Genomic DNA, 20,817 nt, shown 5'->3' on the forward strand with positions numbered 1-20,817 from the left:
GTGCCTGTGGGCTCCCTCTGAGGGAGACCCAAAGGGGGCCTTCAAAGAGCCTGGGCACTGTACAAGCTCTTGAAGACAGTTTGCTCTGTATTAAAATACTGACAAAACGTAACGTCATTTATTTGAAATATCCAAGCATAACAATGATAAACTGAGTATTTTGCTGTGAAATGTTCCTTAGTTTCCCAAGAGACTAAAATGAAATGGGGAATGTACTTAAAACATCTGAAAGTCTTAAAAGGACAGGCTGAGAACACGCTTTCGCCTGTTCCCAGGTCTTGTTGGGATGAGAACGATGGGACGCGTCGCCAGGGCCGCGCGTTTCTGCTGAGGCCTCCGCCGCTTTGGGGCCCTCGGCCTCTCCCCAGAATCACGGGGCCCGTCGGCAAGCCCGCCAAGCGGCCGTGGCCAGCGAGGGCCCTGCACCGGGGACGGGCGGCCAGCAACGCGCTCCAGGCCGGCCACGCCCCTCCCCGCCTCCAGCAGCAGGGCCCCGCCCCCGCCCCCGCCCCCGCCCCCGCCCGCCGGGGGCCGCCCCCTCCCCCAGCGTGACTCTCCTCGGGCCACCTCGTGCCCTGGCCCCTCAAATCCTCTGGCCCAACGCGAGGCCCCGCGCCCCCCGGGGAGCTGCGCACGAGGAGAGGGCGCCGCCGGCGTGGGCGGCTGTGCCGCTCCTGGTTTTTCCCGTGGAGTGGGCCGAGCCTCCGCTCTGTGCACAGCGCGCCCTGCCGCTTAACCCCCGGTGCTGCTTCTCTGAGCCTGGAGACCGGGGGCTCCAGGAGAAGGAAGGCGTCCCCTCCGTACGCCCCCCCGCGCCCACAGGCCTCTCCCCGGGACCCGCCCCAGCGGAGACGAGAGGCCGCGGCAGGAGCGAGGGGGCGCCCCCTCCGAAACGGCGCTTCCGTCCCTCGCCTCCCCGTTCAGCGAGGGGTTAGCTTTTCTGATTGAATGGTGTCACTTCCTCTACTTTAAAAACATGGGGCTGCGCCCACCCCCCGATCTTACAGACTCAACCCAAGCCATCCAATCGAGAATTCCATTCCCTTCGTCTTCCTTTCCAAACGCAAACTCGCCCCCAAGCCGGGCCCGGAGGTGCCAGTCGCCGCAGGTCACCCAGAAACGGGCCGCTCCCCAGCTGCGAGGGTCTCTGGCTCCACGTGAAACCCGCCTCGGCTTCCCCCCACCCCACTCGCACGAGCCTCCTTTGTGGCCCCGCCCACCCACGGCCGCTCTCTCGGCACTGGGCGCACACACCAGCGGGGTCGGCCACGGCCCACGGGTCCACCCACATAAAGAGCCCGCGCGCCCGGCCGGGGCAGGGGCCTGCCCCGCGGAGTCACGATACGCGCTGACGGGAGTTGGGTGGAAGGAAGCTCGGGCCTACTTGGCTTGATTTTTTTTTTAAATCACCAGTTTACACACTATGACCTGTATCAGGAAAATTAGCGCCCAAGGTTTTGGTACCAAAACGTTTTTTACTTCATCTTCAAAATGACTCCTGACTCTACAGGGTGGGGCAAGAGCGTGGCCTGCAGGGGGCGGGGCGGGGCGGGGCGGGGCGAGGGGGCGGGGCCTCCACGGGGAGGGGCGACGGCGGGCCCTGCTGGGACCTGACCCGTCCGGGAGGCAGGCAGCCCTGGGCGGGGCCCGCAGTCACCCCGCCACTCGCCCCCGGGGACTGGGCTCGGGACTGGGCTCGAGTCTCGGCCAGTGGCCCTCAACGACCGCTCTGCTTTACAGCCGCAGGGGCCGCAGCTGAAACGCGCCTCTCCAGGCCCCTCCACAGGCACGCACGGGGGGTCGGGGGGCGCAGGGACCTAACAGCGCCTACAGGGGGTCCCAACAGGTGGCGCCTGGCCCCCGCCCTGTGGAGCACACGGCCGTGGGAGAAGAAACGCGCCGCGAGCTGCTCTGCCGCTAGGGCGCGTCTAGCTTTAACTCGCAAGGTATTCGGGGCACAGGTCAGATAGGCGGTGACAGGTCACCATGGAAACCCCGCCCAAGTGGTTACCTGTTCTGCCTGTGCCTTCCCGCGGGGGCAGCTTTTCAGTGACGGAACCTGGAAGGGGAAGACAAGGAGCGGGTCAGTTCAGCTCCTGCGTGGCCGCCAGAAACTGTCACACAAGCACTTTGTTCCCGCGAGTGAGGCCGCGGTGCCTTGTCGCCGTCTGGCACGTGTGACGGGGCCCTGAGTCCGGAGCCAGGGCGCGGGAGATGGGCCGCTGCCTCATCGCTAACTCGCCAGACGTGCGCGTAAGGATCCCAAGCGCAGGTCGCGCGTCAGCTCCTTCGTCTGGACGGTCAAGGTGGCCTCCAGGCCGCGCGTCCGCGCATCGGGGCAGCGGAAGGACTGGACTTGAAGATCCTCACATAACAAAAGGTTACGCCGCTACAGCTGAACAAACACCCTGGTTTCCGCTGGGCCCCAATTTATAGAAAAGGGGCCCGAGGAGGCGTCACCTTGCAGAGGCCGGCCAGGGTGACAGGCTGCACCGCGTCGGTGTGGCCCCGAGGTCCCTGCGACGAGCTCCTTCGCTGCTAGGCTGGGGCTGCTGCAGGCACCCACCCTCCTCCTCATCACAGTGACACGCCCGCGGAGAAAGCCTGCGACCTGCCCGAGGGCTCTGGGGTGCCTGCCGGCCCAGCTCGGCATATGCCGCCCGGGTGCCCGGAGAGTGGTCCCGATGCCAGGCCACCCTTGTCGGCAAAAGCTTCTCCCGAAACAGGACTTGAAACTCGTCACTTACTTTTCCAGCCTTGAGGACGGCACTGAAACGCGGACCGGTACTTACACTAGTGACAGACACCCGCTGGCACTTGGGGAGCATCCGCCCTGTTTCTGGGGCCCGGGACAGCCCCTCAGCGGGGGCACGCAGCCCTCCACAGGGTGGTCCCACCGGGCAGAGGGGACCGCGACCTCCCAGCCACCACCCGCCCCTCCGACACAGACAGAGACGACGGTGTGCCCGGCGAGGGGTCCTCACACCCGATGGGACCCAAGGGGCTCGGCCGCCCGCCCGGGAACAGGAGCGCCCCTCCGAGGACGCAGCAGGCGCCGGGGACCGAGCGCGGCCCAGCTGCGACCCCGGTTTGTCCGTGAGGTTCCAGCGTCGGGGCCGACGCATGTGTGCAAGCCGTGTCCGCCCGTGACGAGGACCACAGCTCGGGCCGGGCCAGCCCCGCTGCTGCCGTCGGCATGGGTGGAACAGCGCATCGTCCCCTGACGTCAGAACACGGCTTCCGCTCCTGGTCCGAGTCCGGGGACGGAACCGGGGCTCCTGCACGGTCTCCGTTGGGCGGCCTGCACCCTAACCCTAGGTGCGGGTCCTCCGCTTCCCCCTTTTTGGACCGTGTCCCTGCACACGCAGGTTTCCTAAGAGCTTGAGTTTCTTAGTCACCAGTTTATTTTCATCATGTATCTTGGCAATGAGTCAAAAAAAAGTTTTCTACTTTTGGCCAGAAATTGTAACGACTTGGTGATATTCTGGAAAACAACTACACAGGCCTCAACGTTCCCACCTAAATGTGAACACCCTGAATAGCTGGATGCCCCCGGAGAGACTGCTCAGCAGAACTGCGATGGCATTTACAACGTCAGGGCAGAAAATTCCCCACCGCTGAGGCCCAGCCCGAGCAGCAGCTGAGGCCCGAGGGCGGCACAGAGAGCCTCTGGCCCTCTCCGGGTCGGCCAACCACCAGCTTGCGCGTCAGCCCCTGTGCCTGCCATCAGTGTTCACCTGAGCAAATCCAAACAAAAGTCACACCACCTCGTTCTTAACATGCAAGAAAAAAATCTCAAACCAGACCCGGGTGTCCCTGAGAGGCTGTTCTGTGGTTCCAACACTCAAGCCGACCCGGCAGGTGCCTGCTTTGCCTGAGGCCTGCTTGCCCGCCCGCGCGCCTGGCCCCTGCAGCGCCGTCCCCGAGCTCGAGGACTCGGCCACACGTCGCCCTCCACGTGGAGAACAGTGATGCAAACTGGACCCCATGGACCGGGGCCTGACGGCGCTGCTATCACCGCCTCCCTGTTCCCTGGAGATGAGCCGTCACCGAGGGGGTCCCAGGGGTGGGGAGTGGGCCAGACTCCGGGACGGCACCGCAGGGCGCCTGAGGACAGGGTCTGGAGGCCGAGCCGCCGGGTCTGCCGCGGCTCAGACTCCAGCCCCCGCTCGGCGCTGCCCCCAGGCCTGGTTCCCGAGGGCCCTGCCTCCCTGGCCCGCTCCCAAGTCAACACTGTTTTCAAAGGGCAGCCACCTCAGCGGTCAGAGCAGACGGCCTGGGGGAGGAAACCACAGAAGCACGGCGGGGGAGAGCGCCGGCTCCAGGGAGGAGCGGGCCCCACGGCTCGGAGCGCCTGGTGCGAGCCCAGCCCCGCTCGGCACAGCGGCCCGCGGCCCGGCAGCCGCAGGGGAGCAGGGCCTGCGGAGAGTCGGGGTCTGAGGACAGCCCCTGCGCGGGGGCCGGGCGCTCCTGGAGCAGAAGCCGGACGGGGGTCTGGGCCAGCCCACGGAGTGAGGGCCAGGGTGGCCGAGGCCGGCGCAGCAGGCAGCACCCGGGCCTGCGCCCTGGGGGGCAGGGACCGCTCCAGGCACTTGTCCCTTTCTGGAAATCTCACGGCCCACAGCGGACTGACAGCATCACGTGGCTTTGCTTCAGGAAAAAGAGAGAGAGGAAAAAAGGAAGGAGCAGGACCGGCCACACACACAGAGAGGCGGCCGCGCCCTGCAGAACCTCCTGGGTGGGCATCTCCCTGGGTCGCTCTGGGCCCTCTGCCCACCGGGCCTCTCCACCAGCAGGAGTCCCAGGAAGCCCCGCACTTGACCCTCGGCCTCTCTGACCTGTGGGCCCCTCCCCCATGGGAAGGGGCTGCACTTCCCTCTCTCTCCCAACGGGGACCATGAGCAGGTGACCTGGGGGGGCTGCAGAGCCAAAGCTGGGTGGGCGGACCCCCAGGGAGGAGGCGGGGCCCGGGGGAGAGGGCGGCTGCTGCACCCCAGCCGGGCACCCGGGCCGCGCCTTCAGGACCGTGGCGTCCCCGCCTGTGAGCTGGGTGGCGCGGGCGCTACCACCTCCGGCGCTGAGGGGAGCAGGCGGGACACGAAGGAACGCCTGCAAGGCATGCAGCACACACGCACGTGCAGCGACCCCAGCTCCCCGACACCTTCGAAACCCTCCTCCGAGGTGGCAGGCAGAGACGCTGTGAACCACAAACTGCTCTCCGCCCAAGCGAGGGCCGCGGGCTCGCCTGCCGCCGGCGCCCACTCCCACGGCCTCGTTCTCTGCGCTTCCATTCTCACCTCAGCGTCTAAAATGTGCAAACTTCAACGGCAGGAAAAAATAAGCCTGGACAGCTGGCCGTCCTGGCAAACGGTCACTGGCACGTGAGCAGCGTCCTAGATCTTCCCAGCATCTGAGCGGGGGCGGCGCACTTCTACGGGCTGTGAAACGTCCGTTTGTCGAGGACGCACATGCACAGCACATCTGGGGAGGGCGCGCCCGCAGGCCATGCGGGTGGGAACCATCTGCTGCTGACAGGCTTCTCGGTTTCCTTTATAGTTTTATTAACTATTAGGGACTATGAGAGAAAAGCCATTTGGGGACTAGGTGTGGAAAAGAACAGTTTACACACTTTTGATGTAGTGAAAAATTCAATTACAGATTAGCCACCAAATTAAACGTGCAGCGAGGCGCAGTGACAGAGCACGTTGTAGCAGAGACGCAAGTGCTGGCAGCTGGAAGGACTGTTTCTCCTAAAAGGAAAAGTCGTAATAAAACTAATAAGCATTTTTCCTAAAGGAAAAATAATAACACCAGAATATTATTCATCAAGTAGTTGAAATTTCAAAAACAAGTCCAAGTTAAAGAAGGAGAGCGAGAGAAACCTAGAGAGCACTGGCCCGATGGGGATCTCGCCCGCACGCCAGGCCACCCCGCGGGGCCACGCAGGGCCGGGGAGGCCGGTTCCAGCCTGACCCTCCCAGGCCCCCAGGCCCCCAGGCCCTCCCGAGCAGGCTCAGAGGACTCGTCGCCATAGCAACTGCACCCTGTGGTCTTCTCTGCAAACAGGCTGCCTGTTTTTCAAACCACAGTATCGCTTCAACGCCTTCAGAAAGTCCCACAAGCTGAAAGTGGTATTGGAAATTTTACGCATCCTGTGTATCACGTTACTATTTTATCTCATCGTGGGTGGAAAATGAGTTTCTTCAGCACTTCTGGGTTGGAAGGCAACGCATTTTATATCTTTCTCTGAAATAATCACATCTTCAGTTCAGCCCCTACAGCCGCCCCCCTCGCCCGGGGAGGACACAGAGCAAGACCCCCGTGGATCTGAAACCGCAGGTGGCACTGAGACAGGGCATGCGGCAGGACAGCGGCCATCGGTGACAGCCACAGACTGCCAAGAAGACAGGAAGACCGACACCCACCGGATTTACGGCTTAAAATCTGCGTAATCCAACACGGCGACTAATTTCACCAAGACGTAACCCCCGCCTCATCACACGTGCGCCGCGGTCATCAGCACGCTGACCGACACACACACACACACCAGCCACCCCCCTGGCCCCGCGCAGCAATGCTCAGGGAGCAAAAGTCTGAAGGAGGACGCGGAAGGCAGCCGGAGCTCCCTGAGAAACCTGCGCCCCGCTCCCACGAGTCCTGACTATCCCGCCCCCTCCCTGGACGCCCCGCCCCCCATCAATGAAACTCCACAGGCAGCAGATCCCACGACGGGGGCCACTCTGCCTGTGGGGCGGCCCCTCGCTGTCCCCGGCTCCACCGACCAACCCACCGTCCCCGTGAGCTCGGAGCGGGCGCGTGCCAACACCCCTCCTGCGCAGAGGCCCCGCCCTCGGACCCCCGATATGTGCACAGTTTTTCCTCTACACGCAAACCATGACACAGTCTAAATTATAAATAAGGCAAGAGGTTACGAACAACGAATAGTAATAAAGTAAAACAATTGTAACAATATGCAGTAATAAAAGTGATGGGAATACGGTCTCTCTCTGCGTCAAACATCTGGCCTTTCCACGGGGTTGTCTGGCCGTGGTCAGGCTCGGGGGCCAGGACACTAGGAGGTGACACTGAGTAGGGACGGTGGCCCTGCAGCAAGGCCATCACCCCCCCCCCGCCCCCGGCCTTCCTGTCCGTGGGAAAGTGGGCTCCATGCCCCACGCCTGGCCTGCCTTTCTACATTCCCCTGCCAACATTCATTCAAGTATCTTCTTTTAACAACGACACTTTTCAGGAGGATAATTTTTAAGCCTTAAAAAAGGGCACTTTGAGGGGTCACCGAAGACAGTCGCTCGGCTCTGTAACCTTTCCAACTCAAGCAAAGCAACTTCTGACTTGCATTTTAGCCTTCTACGCAGCGACACACCTCGGAGACGTTAGAGGCCGGGCACAGCTGTGCTGCCGAGGTCAGCGCGCTGGAAGTCGGCTGCTCTGGGCGCCCTTTCAGGTTGCCCAGCGTCATCAGGTCCTTGGCTCGGTGCCGAGGAGATTCATGAGTGAAAAATTAAAAATGAAAAGAACAGCTTCTCTTCATAAAGTTGAAATTGTCAGACACCGTTTCGCTATTCGTAGAAACCTGGAATTCCACCATTTCAGGGGGACGCAAAATCACAAGGCATTGTGGGAAGATGGGAGGGTCCCGGATAAATTAACATAAATCCTATGTTGTGGCGTGATCAGCTCCAACCCAAGGTCCTCGGTCCCCTCCCGGACCCCAAGTGGGCAATGGAACAGACGCGAGCAGGCCAACCCTGGACGGGACCCCGAGCTCCCTGCGCAGCGCGCGGACCAGGCCGAGCTGTCGACAGCCAGCCCAGGCCACCGTCCCGTCGGGTGAGGTGGCACTTGCCTGAGAAACATGAGGCCGAGTGGCGGCTTTCCTTCCCGCGCTGTGGGCCATTTGGTGCGGCAGCCGGGCGGCCACGTTTGCCATTCCCCCCAACAAACGTCTGCCCGAACTTGACCTTGGTCTGAGGGGGCGGGAGAGGGTGGGTGGGGTGGGTGAATCTCCAGGCATCAGCCCTGCCCGCAGCACGTGTCCCCTCCTCTCTGTCACCCGCCCTCTGCAGCTTCCTTCAAGCACACACCGCAGACTGCGCTGCACACGTGGGTCCTCTGGCCGTGGGAACAGCAGAATTCCTGCACGTGGGTTCAGCCTACGGCATCTCAGCCGGCTTTGTACTCAAGCCAGGAACCGGCTCCTGGCCAGGGTGCCGGTTACAGCAGAGGGGAGATCAAAACGCTGGGGCTGGTCCCGAGGACCGGAGGAGAGGCCGCTCCCCAGGCCCTCCCCCGCAGAAAAGCCCTTTGTGTTCCGGCCCTACCCCTGCCCCCAGCAACGCTGGCCTTTAAGTCTTTAAAAAGGAAAGAAAGAGAGAAAATCCCTGCGGAAAAAGAAACCAGCTGTGTGCAGAGGGAGGCGGCTAACGCAGCAACCAGCACAAAGGGCCACCGCTCAGCTGCCAGGGAAGAGCCTGGGGCACAGCCCACAGCCTGCTGCCAGTCAGCACGGCCAGTCTGCACCTGGGCAAGGAGCGCCCGCACTCAGGCAGGCGCGGGCCGCGCGTGGAGGGAGCACAGAGGGCGGCATCCGGCCCAGGGTGTCTGTCCAGGCCGGACCTGGCTGCCGCGGGCACACCGCCCTGGCTCACCTTCCCGGCAGACGTGGCAGCCAGCCCCCAGGAGGAAAGCCGGGACCGGGGTGCTCCCAGGAAGAAACGGCGCCCCCTCCCTGCACCCAGCCAGCTCGACCCCCTCACTCCCCAGGGCCCCGACTTCTCCAGCACACAGCGAGCCGCACTGCCCGGGTGCGGGGGCCGCCCCAGACGCAGGGTCTGCGGCGCTGCCTCCATCGCTCCCCAGACCGCGAGCGCCATGCCCGTACGTGAAGGACCAGTGCTCAGGCAGAGGACTTCTTAGCAGGAAGGCGAAGCCTGGACGCTCCCTCGAGCACTGGCGGCACGGACTGGACACCGTCGCTCACGCACACAGACCCTGCCCGCCGCCCCAGGGCCCTGCCCACGTGCGCAGGATGCCCATGATGCCCAGCGCCAGCGGGCGCCACAGCGCGAGGGAGCTGGCGTGGCACCCGACACACACGTCTCCTGACGCTCCCACACCGGCAGCTGCAGCCGCTGCCCACCGGTTCCAGCGGCCAGGGGGAAACCTGGGCTCACTACCCCGTGCCGTCCAGAGGCGGGCTGCCTTGGTGAGGGCTTCCTCAAGCAGGCGGGGTCTCCAGGCCCCACGTGCAGGTGCGGGAGTAGAACAGGGCTCCCTGCCCTCGCAGCGCCTCCAGGCTGCGGCCACGGGTTGCAGGGCCAGGGCGCACCCGCTCCACCTCCCTCCACCCTCTGCAAGGTGCTGCAGGCCCGGGGGTTTACATGGCGGTGCCCGGGGAAGCCCCGGGCCCCAGGGACAGAGCTGTAAGGTCCAGGTCCTGGCTCAGTCACATGCAAGCAGAGGCTCTGGGGGGAACTCGTACCTGCAGAACAGCAGTGACGCGCCCCCACCCAGGCCGCTGTGACATCCCACACGTGGCGGCGGCGTCACCCCCACGCACCTGCGGGCACGGAGCCCACTCTCCACTCGGCCGGAGCCTCGCCGACGGCGAACGCCCGTGGGCTCCCCCCACCCCGCATTTAGGGCTTTCCATCCTCCCCGCGGCCCGGGGTGCGGCCTCTCCTTAACGCGCCTCTGCCCGCTCCCCGCGCCCCCCGCCTCACCCCCAGGGAAGGAGTCAGACTGGCGCCCAGCCTCAGAAGTCCGCGTGCCGCCTCTCCCGATGGTGTCTGCATTTTTACCTTTCTTAACTTGGGATACATCGCGCTCACCCACGAAAGCACGTCCACCATCGGTGCCCAGCACCGTGATGATCAGGCCCCGGGACGCAGCCTCAGGCCAGGGACCAGCCCGCGCGCAGCCCTCTGTCACACGTCCTGTTCATGTCCACGGGTCAGGCGTGTAAGTCCGTGGGCTGCCCCATTTCCTACACTGTACTTTACATCCCCGTGGCTCTTCTCTAACTACCTAGTCGTACGTTTAATCCCCTCGCCTCTTCACCCATTCTCCCCCACACCCCCTCCCATCTGGCAACCATCAAAACACTCTCGGTATCCAGGATTCTGTCTCTGTCCTTCTTGTTTGCTTAGTTTTTGTAGATTCAATTGCTGATAGTTATGTATTTCAAACTACCTGGCCTTCCCAGAGGCAGACTCCCCTACTCAGCCTCCCTCCCCCTGAGCTCCAGCACCAGGGTAGCAGCTTGAAAGCCGCCAGTGGCATAAAGGGAGGAACTGAAGCGTCGGCCATCCAGGCGAGCAGAGGCCATTGTCCCTTTTCTAAACCCTCCCCCGCACAGAGCCGGCAAGCTGGTGCCATATCTGAGATCCCCTTCTAACCTGCAAGTTTCTTTTGCTAAATCACCTGACAGCCTTATGGGGACCCCCCTGTAGGTAACTAACAGCTTTCCTCTTGCTGCTTCTAAGACTCCCTCTTTAACCTTTGGCATTTTAATTATGATGTGTCTTTGCAGCCACCTTGTTTGGGTGAAGTAGTGGGCCTCTTCGCATCCACCTTGTTCGGGACTCTCTGTGCTTCCTGGATTTGCATGTCTGTTTCCTTCACCAAGTCAGGGAAGTTTTCTTTCATTATTTTTTCAAATAGATTTACAATTTCTTGCTCTTTCTCTTCTCCTCCTGGCACCCTATGATGCAAATGTAGGACCTCTTAAAGCTGTCCCAGAGGCTGCTTACACTACCCTCATTTTTTGAATTCTTTTTTCTCCTTGTTCCAATTGGTTGTAGTTTGCCTCCTTATGTTCCAAATCATTCATCTGATTCTTGGCTTCATCCACTCTGCTGCTGTTTCCCTCTAAATTGTTCTTTACTTCAATTAATGCACACTCCGTTTCTCACTGGATCTTTTTCATGCTGCTGAGGTCCCCACGGAGTTCCTTGAGCATCCTTAAAACCAGAGTTTTGAACTCTGCCTCTGAAAGATGCCTACCTCCATTTCATTCAGGTCCTTTCCTGGAGATTCGATCTCTCCTTGCATTTGGGCCATGTTTCTTTGTCTCCTCGTTTTGGCAGCCTCCCTGTGTTTGTTTCTATGTAGTAGGTAGAGCTGCTGTGACTGCTTGTCTTGGTCGTGTGGCCTAAAGTAATAGGTGTCCTGTCAGGTCCAGTGGCACAGCCTCCCGTCACCCAAGCTGGGTAATCGAGGTGCATCCTTCGTGTGGGCTGAGTACACCCCCCTCTTGTAGCTGGGCCTTGGTTGCTGTTGGCAGACCAATGGGAGGGACTTACTCAGGCCAGTCAGCTGCAAGGAAGGACTGGCTGTGACCACCGACCCCCAGCCTCTGCTGTCCATGGAGGATAAGCTGTGTGGGGCAGGGTGGTGGAGCTCCAACGTGGTCTGTAACTGCCCACTGGGTGCACTGGCCTTCGGGTTTGCCAGGTGGTACGGGCCAAGGTCAGCCCCACCTGTGCTTTGCCTGAGGGCACCCTGCCTGAGCTGTAAAGCCATCTGAGACGGCTGCTGCTTGTGCTGAGCTTGGAGATTCCCAGGTGAAGCCAAGCAGCGAATCTCGGCTGGTTGCTGCTAGTTCCAGGCCTGGGGTCATTGAGGCCAGTTGTTGGTTGTTTGACAGGATTTAGGAAGTTGTGAAGCAGGAGTCAGACCAGCCATTCAGATGGAAAAGCAGCTTGGGTGGGCCCTGACGTTGGGTGGGGTGGACTCTCTGGGGATCTCCGAGGAGAGTCAAACAGTGTTAGCCAGCTTGCCGGCTCTGTGCGGGGGAGGGTTCAGAAGAGAGACAATGGCCTCTGCTCACCTTGATGGCAGACACTTCAGTTCCTCCCTTTATGCCACCGGTGGCTTTCAAGCTGCTACCCCGCTGCTGGAGCTCAGGGGGAGACCGAGCAGGTGAGGCCGTGTGTGGGCTTTTTAAGAGGAACTGCCTGGGGCTCCAGCCGTTTCTTCTACCGACTCAGTCCCCACAGGTTTTTGCAGCCGGTTGTGGGGACGTATCTTCCTGGCACTGGGACCCTGGGCTGGGTGACCTGGTGTGGGGCTGGGATTCGTCACGCCCGAGATATCCCTCCCCAATTTCCATCCACGGGGGTGGGGGGCCAGCCTGTCCGTGTCCACGCCCCTCCTGCCGGTCTGGATAGAGGTGGTTCTTTGACTCCATCTGACTACATAGTCAGGCTTCCTTCAACTCGATTTCTGCCGGTTCTGAGTGACAACTGTTCTCTATTTTAGTTGTAATTTTGATGTGGTTGTGCAAGGAGGCGAGCCACATCTGCCCACACCAACATCTTTGAAATTTCTCTTTATTCCCAAGTTTTCACAGCACAGACTTATACGGCAGGCTTCGTGTAAACTCCAGGACAAAGGCACCTACTAAACAGTGATGTGCGCCCGGTCTGAATGCTCCGGGCGGGTCCCACTGCCACGCTGTGCACACGGTGGACAGTGCACGGGAGCCACAACGTGTGCCGGCTCATCTACCAGTGACACGGAGGCTCCAAGGGTCTGCAGACGGCCCGTGTGGACAACTGTGACGGGCGTCACTCGGCACAGCCTCCTGCAGAGGGAAGCCCCTACCCGCTTCCCTGCAACGTCTAGGAGCCCCTGCCTCCGTCGGCGGGGAGTGGAACCGCACCGCACAGGGGTCTGTCGAAAACCCGTGGCGCCTCTGGGTGTGGCTGCGCACTTAATCCTCCCAGATCTCCCCCTTAAACTTCAAAGTTTTCGCAGCCGCTCACCGCGCCTCTGCAAAGTTTCACACGCGTTCCTAACAAAGCACCTGCTGTCCAAGCCTGGGTTTTGGCAGAATAAAAGCATGAATTTAACTGGGATTAAGGGAATTTTCCCATAATTCTGAGGGAGCTGTGGAGTATATTAGCACCAACAGGTGCGAGATGACCCCAGCTGTGCCAATATGCATGTCGCAGCCATGAAATCGCGCCACAGACGTCCAAACACACACACGCACACACAGCGGGGTTAGAGGGACGCCCGCAGGCAGCCTGGGATCTGAAGCCCTCGGGCCCTGGCCCTCCCAACGGCCTTCCCCACCCAGGAAACTGGCCCTTCCGGTAAAAGGACGGTGCGTGCTTTCTTCCAACACCATCACTGAACCAAAAAAAATCCAGATGGGCAGTGGAAAAAACAGGGCATTTCTACACAGCGGAATGTTACTGATACCCAGAAACAGGGAACATATGGGGCCTGATCCGAAAAGCAGAGCAGGGTTTGGAGAATGTAATAAATTCAGCCCACTTTGCACGGGGGTTTATAAGCCAGCTCTGAGGGGCACCAGTGAACTTCGCAAATGGAATCACTGAAACCACAGAAACAGGTCCCGGCACGTCTTCCCGTCCGTGTAGTCAGCCTGGATGGAAACGCGCCCCCCACGGAGCAACGTCCACGTTTGGGGGGGGGGCACACACAGGCCAAGTCGGAGTGTTATTTTTTTTTTCCTTTTCTCATTGACTTCATGAGTTTGTAAAAGAATTATTAGGCATAATGTGAGCTCACTATAAATATTTTTTCAGCAATTTTTAAGTCGTGGATGACAACATAGTTTTTAAAAATACCGTATTCCCAGGCCACACTATGCACACCCCGCAGCTTTCCAGCAATGACCAGTCGCTGGAAGTATGAGGGTTCGTGTCCCCATGAATGACAGATGCCATCATTCCAGGCCGCTCCAAGGTCGGTCCCGCACGTGGCTCCCGCTCTAACTGTCTGAGTCGGGAACACAAGTGCTGATTGTAACCGGCCTGCCCTTTAAATAGAAAACAGGCCTGAACGCAAACTCTAAATGCAAATGTGCCTGTGACACACAGAGCTCGAGAAGAAGTGCTGTGCGCCAGCCCTGATCGGCAGTGACACGTGTTGCCAGTTCCAGCGACTCGGACCTCGGAGTGTGACGCTGAGACCGGGACACTTCTGGCTGACAATCTGACCGGGCTCCCCCAGCAATCAGTCAAGACCCACGGCTGCGGGCCATTTTACCATAAAAATAATCCCGATGATTTATAAAGTTTTGGGTAAAATATTAATGGAGAACAGACTATTTTATAGATTATTCTTCTGCCAACATTATTACGTTCAGTGATCAGGCCCTGATGAGTAATAAAAACAACACAAATAAGCCATCTGGGTACGGAGCCATGAAGGATGAGCCACTATTTCTCTGCAAAAATATACATACAAAACCAGATCTTTTTGCTTTTTTTTCTTTTTTGCTAAGGAAAATATTTGATCCTTTCCACTGTTGACTACAGTCCTTGTCGTTATTTCGAAACACTGAGACCTGGCGTGGTTCAGACCCCATCTTCTGCTGGTAAACTGCCTTAAAAACAGAGGTTTCGTAACATTTTAGGGTTTGTCCGGCGACAAAAGCCCCTTCCCACTGCCCCTCGCGAGGCCACCGAGGTGGGCTTTCTTTTCCGCTACAAGCAAACACAGGTGAGGCCATCAGAAAACCGCCCGTCACCTGAGCCAGACCTACCAGGGCACCGGGGCGTCTTGTGGGCCACGGCCGTGCCGCTGATGGGCCTCCCGTTGGGCGTGACGCACCAGCAGTATCCGGTGTAGCTGTGACACTGGACCTGGGGAGACAAGAGGGCAGGGCGTGGCCATGAGCGCAGGGGGTGGGACGGGGCTCGCTCTCCTCCTCTGAGGCCTGCGCTCCCGAGGTCCAGCCTTTGACCGCTCGGCCAGACTGAGCGTGGCCACCTGAGCACAGGGCCCAGGCAGAAAGTGGCCGGCAGCCCTTGCCGGACGCTAGCGTGTGTCGCCCCAGCGGCTCAATATCTCGCCCACACCCTCATCTTACAAATGGGGAGACTGCGGCTCCCGGGGGGCAAGCGGCAGCTCGGCGATGCCGGTGCGCCCAGCGCAGGGCCAAGGACCAGAGGCCGGCACCAGGAGGTTGGCGCGACGCTCTTCCCACCACCGCCCGCCTGCCCTGGCGCCCCCCCGCCCCCGCACTGCCAGTAGCCCCCACCTGCTCCCTGTGCTCGCTCTCCCTTTGAGGGCCAAACGACCGCCAGGAGGCTGCCCGGAGGCCTCACTGCTACCGCGTGGCTCCCAGCAGATCCCGTGCTATTTTCCGACTGTAAGCCGCCGACATTGCATTTCGGGAACCCCTTCCCTTAGTGCGGCACAGCGGTGTGGACAGCGAGAGCCCTTCCCCCTCCCGGGGGCGCGCGCCCGACTCAGGATGTCCTCCGTGCGGCCTCGGCCCCGGGCAAGCTCGCGGGGCACCCGCCGCCGCAGCGCACGGGACTCTGAGCTCGCAGGTCATGGGGTGAGAATTACAGCAAAATCAGGTTCTTGGGAGCGAGCCAGGCGAGCTGGCGTCGCGGCCTCGCTAAAGAGGCTCCCGCCCGCTTCGCGCAGTAACGAGAGTGGCGGCGCGGCAGGCGCCGGGCGCCTGCCTGGAGAACGAAGCGCTGAGCATGCGCTGGCGGGGCGGCTTCCGGAAGCCACTGCGCGGCCCCGCCCTCCGCAGGCCCCCGCCCCCCGCAGGCCGCGCCCCCGCATGGCCCCGCCCCGCGCAGGCCGCGCCCCCGCATGGCCCCGCCCCGCGCAGGCGCCAGCCCCGGAAGCGCCCGACCTGACTGTAGGTGCCGTCGTCGTTGCACTCCGGGATGAACACCTGCTGGAGCTCCTTCCGCGCCTGCTCCAGCGTGTACTTCCTCTCGGCCACGCACCGGGACACGTCTGCGGGGGGAACAGAGCAGAGCCGCCGTGACGACGGGAAGGGCGGGCACGCGCGGCGCAGAGGGGCGTGGAAACCGTCCGGTGAAAGGCCTGGTGGTCGAAGAGCAGGGCCCCTCCACGCGCGGTGCACAAGGAAGCAGAGCCCAGGGGAGGTGGCCCGGCTGCTTGTCCTGGTGAAACGGGGACTGGCCCCACGGGGACCGAGGGCCCGGCTGCGGTCCAGCCAGTCCGGGCGCGTCCCCTTCAGGTCCCGGGCGTCCCTCGAGGCACCTGGCGTCCAGTGCGGATGGGGCCTGGAGCCACGGGCAGGATCCAACCGAAAGCACTGGCCCGGGGCGGGGGGCGGGGGTAGCCCTGGGGCGCCTGGAGGACGTGCGACGTTCTGGCCTGCAGCTGGGCCCGGGGACACGCCCGGTCGGAAGACCACCTTCGTGGGGAACCACGGTGGCCTCTTCTCCCTGTACCTAAGTGTCCTGGGATCTCAAAGCGACACTCAGCCCCGGCCTTTTCCGACCTCAAATGGAGAGCTCTGGGCGGGTGGCCCGGTGGGCTGAAGCGGCGGCCGGTGCACCAAAAGGCTGTGGGTTCGATCCCTAGTCAGGGCACATGCCTGGGCGTGTACAGGAGGCACTCGATGGGTCGGTTGATATTTCTCTCACATCAATGTTTCTCTCTCCCCCTCCCCCTTCCTCTCTCTCTAAAAATCAGTGGACCTGTCCTGGGATGAGGCTTTAAAAACGCGGAGCCTAAGAGTCAGACCAAGGGTCTCCTCCCTGAGCGCCCCCCCTTCCACCCGTCCCGACCTTCCACACGGTCGTGTGGAAGTCACTGCAGCAGAGTTGATGTAAAGCACAGTGGTCCTGCCGTTCCCCAGGAAGAGACCCCGTGACTCAGCAAACTAGCGGCAGCAGAGAAATCTAAGAACATTCCGGCAGGAACGAAAATCGTGAAGAGAAACGTGAGGGAGTTCACTGGCTATGTTTTCTTCTAGGGTTTTTATGGTTTCGAGTGTTACATGTCTTTACAAGTTGGCAGTTGCAAAACAGTCACGGGACGTGAAGCACAGCCTGGAAACAAGAGTCGATAATAATATGGCAGCAACTACGTTTGGCGCCAGGTGGGCACCAGAGAGAGCAGAGGAACCCTTGGTAAACCATGTGGCTGTCTAACCGCCAAGCTGTGCACCGGGGACCAACATGAAATAAAGCTGAAAGGAAAAAAAGACACCACTTCAGCACATCTACTCCCTCTCTGAACACCAGCCAGGGCTTGGTCCGTAGACAGGGTCCTAGCGGTCACGTGCACTGAGCGGCGGACGGCCTGCGGTCCCCGTAGGACCCACCTGGCCCCTCGCTGCCCCACAGTCCAGGCTGGATGAGGGCTGCCTGGCCCAGGAAGGATGTTCATTCCCAGGGGGAGGATGGAAAGTGGGAGGCCGCGCAAAGGGCCCCCTCTTCCTGACCGTGGCCAACAAAACCTCTCCAGGGGCCTCCGGCCACCAGGAGGCGGCGCGGCGTCCTCACCACAGTGTCCCCACGGTGCCCTGCACCCTCAGACACCACCGCAGGCACTGGCTTCCTTTCTCTGAGCCTGCCTACGTGCAGCTCATTTGAATTTTAAAACTTGAAAAGAATGGCTTCCCCAAGTTTTAAGTGTTTCCAGATTTAAATAACAAGTTGCTGAGATCCTAAAGGCCCTGTGGACGCCAAGAGATGCGGCTTCAGCTGTGCCCGCTGCCCGATGTCTTCAGTCGGCGACGTGTTGATTGCCTGGGAGTCAAGACTGCTGGCTCGACACGGTGCCATCTGGGCAGCAGCCCGGGCTGCGGGCCGGAGTGATAGCGCGGGGGTGGGGCGGGGCACGGGTCAGAGCGCAGCACACAGGCCCTGCTGCGGGCGGCTGGCGGCCGGGGCTGCTGTGACGCAGCGGGGGCGGGCTGGCCCTGTGTCATAGGGGCCTGCGTGTCAGAGCAACCTTCGTGGGCTCGGCCTCCCGCCCAGAGCGGTGCTGGGCTCAGCCGGCCAGCCCTCCACGACATGTGGTTTTAATGCACTCTGTGTTTTGGCTGCGGAGAGATCACTGCTTTGCTGGCCTCTGTCCTCCTTTTTTAGGATGGCCTGCGGTTTGATTGTCGAAAGGGAAAAGTGATACGAGCGCCGGCTCCTCGGGTCTCCGCGCGGGTGGATGGAGTTACAAATTATGTCCCACGTTTGAACTCTCGTGGAACACGCCAAAAAGCACACATTTTCCAAACCGCTTGTGGGTCCGCTCTTGGCATGAACGCCTTCTTTTGAAAGACGCCACTTTTGTGACCAGTGAGAGAGTTCTGGAACCTGCAGCCCTCGCATTTGACAGGACGCTGAACCCTGGGTTTGCCGCTGACGGGGGCTAGCTGTTCGGTCCGAGGAAACGAGGACAGCCTGGCAGCAAACACGGCAGACCTGCCCCTCAGAGACGAGTCCGCTGTCACCTGCGCAGCCCAGGCGTGGCGGCCTCAGCCACCTGCCTGTGGGTCCCTGTCCCAGACAGACTGACTCCGGCCCCAGAGTCACTGCGGAGCAGCCTGGCCAGCAGCCCTGCACGTCAGTTCTGTGAAACGCCCCAGACGCTGTGCGATTCCACTCGAAACTGCTAACAGCTGCCGTGTGCTGCTTTGTTCTGTTTCTCATTTCAGAGGGTAAGCACGCATGACGTGAGGTCTGCGGTCTCGGCTGATTTTCACGTGCACAACGTGTGCACGTGGCAGCAGGTGCGCCCCCCACCCCACCCCGGCGCAGCACCAGGACGTGCGTGGCAGGCGGCTGAGCCCACCGCCTGTGCTGAGCGGCGCCCGAACCACTGCATGGCTGACATGCACACACTGGAGGCTAAATTAAACGCCCCTCTTTACAGACGTCAAAATATTGAGCACAGCTTCAAAGTTATATTCTTCTCAACCCTGCGTTTTTTCTACCACCTTCTGAAAGCAGAAGAGAAAGTGCAGAAAGGTCCTCCCCGTGTAGCTGCGCTGGGAGGTGACAAGGTTTCTCCGTTCCTCACTTCTCTGTGCTTTTGTGAGGAAGAGGCAGCCCTTCACCGTTCAGGGGCCTTGCTGGGGTTGCACCCTGGACACTTTAGGGTTAACTGAAGGGAAAATCCTCAAAACACAAGCACCTCATTTTTTCACTGTGATACAACCACACAAAACACACAATCCATCATTTTCTCCGTTTTGAAGAGCACAGTTCAGCGGCAGTTAGAATGTCCACGACGTGTGGCCACTGCTTTTGCCCAGTCCCACCAGAGCACATTCTCCAGAGGAAGCCCCGGCCACCCCGGCTCCTGCCCCTCTGCTGTACTGAGCTGGCGCGCAGCAGGTGAGTCACGGACTCCCGAGCGGCTGGAGAGGACTCTGACCAGATGCTCCCCCAGCACGCGGCCGGGGTTGCCCAGGCGGCGTGTCCACGGCCGCCCCTTCTCCCGGCTGAAAAGCGACCCATCGTGGATGGACCACGACACGTTCCCCTGGTGGGCTGCCGGTGGGCGCTGCGGCCCAGTCTTCTGCATCTGGGTGGGGAGGGGACTGTCGGGGTCATGACAATTCCGTGACTACCTGGCAGAGAGACCGCCCGACTGTTTGCTGCAGAAGCCGAACGTTTTCGCGTCCCTGCCAAACTGGACCAGGGGTCCTGTGCATCCTCATCTTCCCCAGGACGCTTCCCACCTCTTTTCTTTCTAATCGTTACAGCCTCCCTGGGTGTGAAGTCGCTGACGTTTGGGTTCATGGTAATTTTTAAACTGTGGTCAATTTTTACCTCATAGGAAAATTCATCAGAGCTAAAAATTTAATTCAATATTCATTTAATCTTCTAATCAAAGACTTGAATCACTTTACTCGACCAAAGGAACACTCTTTGATGCAAATTTGATCATGTGTTTTCGGAAACATTTTGTTCTTCTATGAAAGAGCAGGGACTTTAAAGAACGTCTTCATTGCGCTCAGCAAGGCAGGGCTGACGGCAGGTTTGCAATGTTAGATTTTTGGTGACTTGTTGGTTAAAGATGATGAGTTCAGTGAGCAGCGTATTTACTGGTGGTTGATTTTCTTCTGTCGGGTGAAAAGTAGAACAGATTCCAGTTCCAATGGGATGGCAAAGCTCATTTACGCACCAAGATGCAGAAGGTGAAGACGCGATCCTAATGCAGCGCTTATTCTAAACCAGGGGTAGACAAGCAGCGTTTTATAATGGCTCTTTCTAGCGATGGTTTTCATTTAAACAGGAAGCCAATAATTTCCTACTTTGCTAAACTCGCTTAACACGGGGTAAAGCCACGGTTGGAAGAGGCCGCTTTGCCGAAGCCGCTTGGCGAGCAACCGTGACGTCAGAAGACAGTCAGGAGAACGCAGCCTTCGTGGGTCACCCCGAGCCCAGCATCCCCGAGCGCGAGAGCGGTTTCACAGGGACACCGGCCCGTCCCGCGAGAGGGTCCTGAGGACCTGGATCGAGTCTTCCTTTACCTCCTGCCTCGGTCTCCCACAACGCGTAGCTAACGCCAGAGACACTGCGTCACGGGTTCCACGCCGCTCACAAGCTGCTTCTGAGGCAGGAACTCTCAGGGACACAGAGCTATTCGGTCCTCCTAGCATACGACCCAGTGATGGGGGAGGATGGGGTAGTGTTCTGAGCAGCGGACCCACGGGCCCCGGATCAAGTCAGCGGCGTGGAGCGGTCATGACTGGGAGCGTGGCCGCGTCCTGACTGGCCCGCTGGGCAGCCCGCCTGTCCCCAGCCGCCCCCTGACTGGGACACTTTGGAGCAGGGGAGAAACAGAGATGAGGTTTCATGTTAACTAAGTGTTGCCATTTTAAATACATGAAGACAGAAATGAATGGACACAGGAGACCCCTGGGGTACATGGCTGGCGTTGCCAAGTCGTGAAGGACACAGTGCAGAGAACCCGCAAACTGTCGCCAGTCCGCACTGCAGCACCCAGCCGGCTCTCACGCGCTTCTGCAGGAAATGGGTCACCGACGGCAACCGGGCCGTCAGTGCCATCGAAACACGTGATGGCGCGGGCAGT

General features: G+C 60.4%; 1 protein-coding gene across 1 annotated transcript in view; it reads right to left on the bottom strand.

Moving 5' to 3' along the window:
• The window catches only part of SMOC2 (SPARC related modular calcium binding 2), a 212,518-nt gene that overhangs the window by 160,282 nt on the left and 31,419 nt on the right, over window positions 1-20,817 (bottom strand). Inside the window, exons 3-5 of the mRNA XM_054595203.1 lie at window positions 15,650-15,756; window positions 14,540-14,639; window positions 2,012-2,059 (exon numbers count right to left, since the gene is read on the bottom strand). Of these exons, the coding sequence (XP_054451178.1) occupies window positions 2,012-2,059; window positions 14,540-14,639; window positions 15,650-15,756 (255 nt within the window). The remainder of the gene's footprint in view (window positions 1-2,011; window positions 2,060-14,539; window positions 14,640-15,649; window positions 15,757-20,817) is intronic.

The sequence above is a fragment of the Pteronotus mesoamericanus genome, unplaced genomic scaffold, assembly GCF_021234165.1.
Source record: "Pteronotus mesoamericanus isolate MK-2021 breed Mesoamerican mustached bat unplaced genomic scaffold, CSHL_Meso_final contig_134, whole genome shotgun sequence".
Classification (NCBI taxonomy): Eukaryota; Metazoa; Chordata; class Mammalia; order Chiroptera; family Mormoopidae; genus Pteronotus; species Pteronotus mesoamericanus.